General features: G+C 38.6%; 1 protein-coding gene across 1 annotated transcript in view; it reads left to right on the forward strand.

Annotated features, from left to right (window-relative positions):
- Window positions 1–169: 169 nt before the first annotated feature.
- LOC112467133 (DNA-directed RNA polymerase I subunit RPA1) overlaps window positions 170–4,768 on the forward strand; it is a gene marked incomplete at its 5' end in the record, with an annotated part of 6,574 nt that continues 1,975 nt past the window's right edge. The window contains one exon of the mRNA XM_025035615.1: window positions 170–4,516. Within this exon, the coding sequence (XP_024891383.1) occupies window positions 170–4,516 (4,347 nt within the window). The remainder of the gene's footprint in view (window positions 4,517–4,768) is intronic.

Below are 4,768 nucleotides of genomic sequence, written 5' to 3' on the forward strand. Positions count from 1 at the left end.
TTCTGTAGTAACTTACGATAATTCACTCGTTTACGCGGAGTAAATTATCGTAAGTTACTACAGAAGTAACGCTCGCGTAAACGTAGTAATATATAGATAATTAAATACATAACAAAAAAGTTATGTTATATTTCTTATATTTTATAAAGTTTAATTTACTATACTTTGATTTATTGTAGGTACAACGAAAAACAGTTCAGAGCTATGCAGCACATGTGGACATAGTGGTTTCAAGTGTCCAGGTCACTTTGGCCATATAGAACTGCCAGTCCCTGTCGTCAATCCATTATTTCACAAAGCATTATCTATGTTACTCAAACTGTCATGTTTAAGTTGTTTCACGTTACAAGTACCATCATACATCAAGCGATTGCTGTCTGCAAAATTAAAGTTACTTTATCAAGGGCAACTTAGCGATCTCGATAGCTTGGATCAAGAAGTAACATCTGTAATATCGAGCACACAGAATGAAGCAGAACAAATGGAGTACATTCGTCGAATTGACGATTACATGGAGAACTTCGACAGAATTCGGCAGAACAGCAGTCAAATCGTGCCTCACAATCATGAGGATCAAACTAATATGAAGAACATCATTATGCAATGGCACGCGTATGTCGAAAATATACTTAAGCAATATGTGAGAAACAATAAAGCTGGGATATGCATAAATTGTCAAAACGGTCTCCCAAAGATTTCGACGCTGCAAAATAAAATAATGATAAACAACAAAGAAGTTGCACCTTCCAAAGAGGTGCTCTCTCGCAAAGTGGCACATAAATTGGAGACAGTGATGGTTATGCCAGATCAATCTAAGGAATATCTACGGCAATTGTGGAACAACGAAAGAGACTTTCTCAAGATAATTGTACCTTGCTTAAAATTGGTAGACATCGAATATCCCACTGACGTATTCTTCTTTGAAGTGATACCCGTGCTACCGCCGATCGTACGGCCGGTAAATTTTCTTAACGGTCAAATGGTCGAACATCCTCAAACTCACATTTATAAAGGCATCATACAAGATTGTCTGGTCTTGAGAAATATTATACAAACGATCCAAGATGGAGGTACCGATCATTTACCTCAAGAGGGTCGACTTGTCTTTGAACAGATAAAGGGAGTTACGACTGTTGAAAAGTTGCACAATGCTTGGCAGGCGTTGCAAAGCAACGTGAATCACTTGATAGATCGCGATATGAACAAAACACCGGAATCTATCAATGGCCAGGGCTTGAAGCAAATTCTCGAAAAGAAGGAAGGTATCATTCGAATGCACATGATGGGCAAAAGGGTGAATTTTGCCGCGCGTTCAGTTATTACTCCTGACCCCGACTTGAATATCGATGAAGTTGGCATTCCCGAGGCTTTCGCTCGCAAATTAACGTATCCTGTAGCTATAACGCCGTGGAACGTCGTTGAATTGAGACGATTAGTCTTAAATGGTCCCGATGTTCATCCTGGTGCAGTTATGGTAGAAAATGAGGATGGGTTGATACAAGCCATTAATAGTAACGATTCCACGCAAAGAGAAGCTATCGCGAAACGTCTCTTAACAACGAACGACAGGACTAACGAGTCCTTCATTGGAGTTAAAGTAGTACATCGGCATCTCCAAAACGGCGATGTACTGCTATTGAACAGACAACCAACATTACACAAACCGAGTATAATGGCTCACAAAGCGCGTGTTTTGAAAGGAGAGAAAACGTTACATCTTCATTATGCCAATTGTAAAGCGTACAACGCGGACTTCGACGGCGACGAACTCAACGCCCATTTCCCGCAAAACGAACTGGCCAGGAGCGAAAGTTATAACATAGCCAATGTATTCAATCAGTATCTCGTGCCGAAAGATGGAACTCCATTAAGTGGCCTTATACAGGATTACATGGTATCTGGAGTACGATTAACAACTAGAGGTAAATTCTTCTCAAAGACGCATTATACGAAACTAGTTTATACTGCGCTGCCGATAAAGCAAAAGAATATAATTCTTCTACCGCCAGCTATCATTAAACCGAAAATGTTGTGGTCGGGTAAGCAGATCCTTTCGACGGTTATTATTAACATTATTCCCTCGCATAAGGCGCGAATTAATATAGTTTCTACTACAAAGATTAACGCAAAAGAATGGCAGACGAAGGCTCCGCGACATTGGAAATGTGGAACAGAATTTGAAAATCTGATAACCATGTCGGAAGCTGAAGTTATAATTCGACACGGAGAATTATTATGCGGCGTACTCGATAAAATGCATTACGGCGCGACTCCTTACGGTCTCATTCATTGTATTTACGAGTTATATGGAGGAATATGCGCGAGCAAAATGTTAAGCGCGTTTGGCAGATTATTCCAAATGTTTCTACAGTGCGACGGATTTACTCTCGGTGTCGAAGACATTTTAATAACACGTGAAACTGACGAAAAACGTAAAGAGATCATTTCCAATTGCAGAAAAGTCGGAGAGGCTATACAAAAATCTATTGTAAAAGTACCTGACGATATGCCTATGGATGAAATTCGAACTAAAATGGAAGAATCTTATTGGAATAACGCGAAATTTCGTGCGCAAATTGATCACAAGTATAAGAGCACTTTGGACGTTTATACCAATGATATTAACAAAGTCTGCCTGCAAACGGGACTCTTTAAGAAGTTCCCGGACAACAACTTACAGCTTATGGTGCAATCTGGTGCAAAGGGATCCACGGTTAATACTATGCAAATATCGTGTTTGCTCGGTCAGAGCGAATTGGAAGGTAAAAGGCCACCGTTAATGATCAGCGGGAAGAGTTTATCGGGTTTTCCAGCATACGATCCGACACCCAGAGCCGGTGGTTTCATCGATGGTAGATTTATGACCGGCATCAAAAGTCAGGAATGTTACTTTCATTGTATGGCAGGACGCGAAGGTCTCATCGATACTGCTGTAAAAACCAGTAGGTCCGGTTACCTACAAAGATGTTTGGTAAAACATCTGGAAGGTTTGATTGTTAATTACGACGCGACGGTTAGAGACTATGATGGTAGTTTAATTCAGTTTTATTACGGAGAGGACGGCCTTGATATACCGGGTTCGCGTTTTCTAAATAAGGACCAAATTGCGTTTCTAGTTGACAATAAAGATTCTATTATAGATACGAAGTTATTGGAATATCTAAAGACAGACAGTGAGGAAATGATGAAGACGATAAAAAAGATTAAGAAGTGGGAAAGTAAAAATGGTTCCTCTTTGCTAAAGAGAAGAGTCAGTGAGTTCAGTAGATTCTCTATGGAGAATTCCAATCAGAGCAACAATGCCAAACAAAAGGCCATTGATAGCTATAGTGGAAGGACCAAAGCCGCGTTATCACTTATAAGGAAGTGGGGAAAGGCGAAGAAAGAAGTGAAAGAGTCATTTCGCGCACAATGTGCTAAATGTCCCGATCCGATAATATCAAAATACAGACAAGACATTGAATTCGGTGTATTATCTGAACGAATAGAAAGCCTAGTAGATGAATATCTCTCTCGTTCATCGAAATCTGTTAAGAAATCTGCCTTGAGAGATCTGTTAGCTATAAAAGTTATGAAGACAATTTGCCCGCCTGGTGAACCGGTTGGTTTATTAGCAGCGCAATCCATTGGTGAGCCGTCCACTCAAATGACTTTGAATACTTTCCATTTTGCGGGACGTGGAGAGATGAACGTGACCTTGGGTATTCCTAGATTACGTGAGATCTTAATGATGGCGTCGAGAAACATAAAAACTCCAAGCATGGAAATACCCTTCCAAAGTAATTTGCAGGATCTTGAAAAACAGGCGAAAAAGGTGAGATTAGGATTAACAAGATGCGTCTTGCGCGATGTACTAAAAGATATCACGATGAGCAGGAGAATAGAAGAGAGCCCACACCGAAGATTGGTGCACACTATAACAATCAAATATCTTCCTCACAAGTATTATAAAGGAGAATTTTCCGTTCATCCGCGGACCGTGATTAAGTGCACCGAGGAAACCTTCTTCAAGAATATATTCAAAGAAATTAAGAAATTTGCCAAAATGACTAAGGTTTTGTTACACTTCGAGGGAGAAAAGATATGGGCAAATGACGAGGACGCGGCAATAGATCAAATTGATCCTGACGAGGTAGTACCGGAAAATACTGGAAACAGAACGCGAATGGATTTGGGAGAAATGCACGAATCATCCGATGAGGAACAGGCTGCGGAAGACGCTGATGCGACAATGACTAAGTCATTGTTGCGTCATCAAGAAAATCAGGAATATGAAGATCCCGAAGAAATTGAAGATATTGCAGATGATAAGGAAGAAGAAGCAGATGATAATAATAATGCAAGTAAAATTGTCGAGAATAAGGAAGGTGACGAAGACGATGACGATGATATTAAAACATTAAATAGAAAAAATAAATTTACTAACAGAAAGGAATGTGTCATAAATATGTATGATAATGCTATGGATTATGATTATGACGAGAGTAAATTATCGTGGTGCAAATTCACTTTTTGGGTATGTATTTACCTCTTGGTAAATTGTCTTGGGCAAAGATTTATCTCTACAATTTTTTTATTACCTTACAAAGAAATATACAAAATAATATAACTTTTATATCAAGGATAATATAATATTACATATAATATACAATTAATCCGTGAATATTCACACATTGCTTTAATATAAAAAGGTTATTTTCTTATGCTGTAGCTATATATACATATATATATATATATATATATATATATATATATATATATATATATA

The sequence above is a fragment of the Temnothorax curvispinosus genome, unplaced genomic scaffold (assembly GCF_003070985.1).
Source record: "Temnothorax curvispinosus isolate PA1 unplaced genomic scaffold, ASM307098v1 QBEX01016919.1, whole genome shotgun sequence".
In the NCBI taxonomy this organism is placed as follows: domain Eukaryota; kingdom Metazoa; phylum Arthropoda; class Insecta; order Hymenoptera; family Formicidae; genus Temnothorax; species Temnothorax curvispinosus.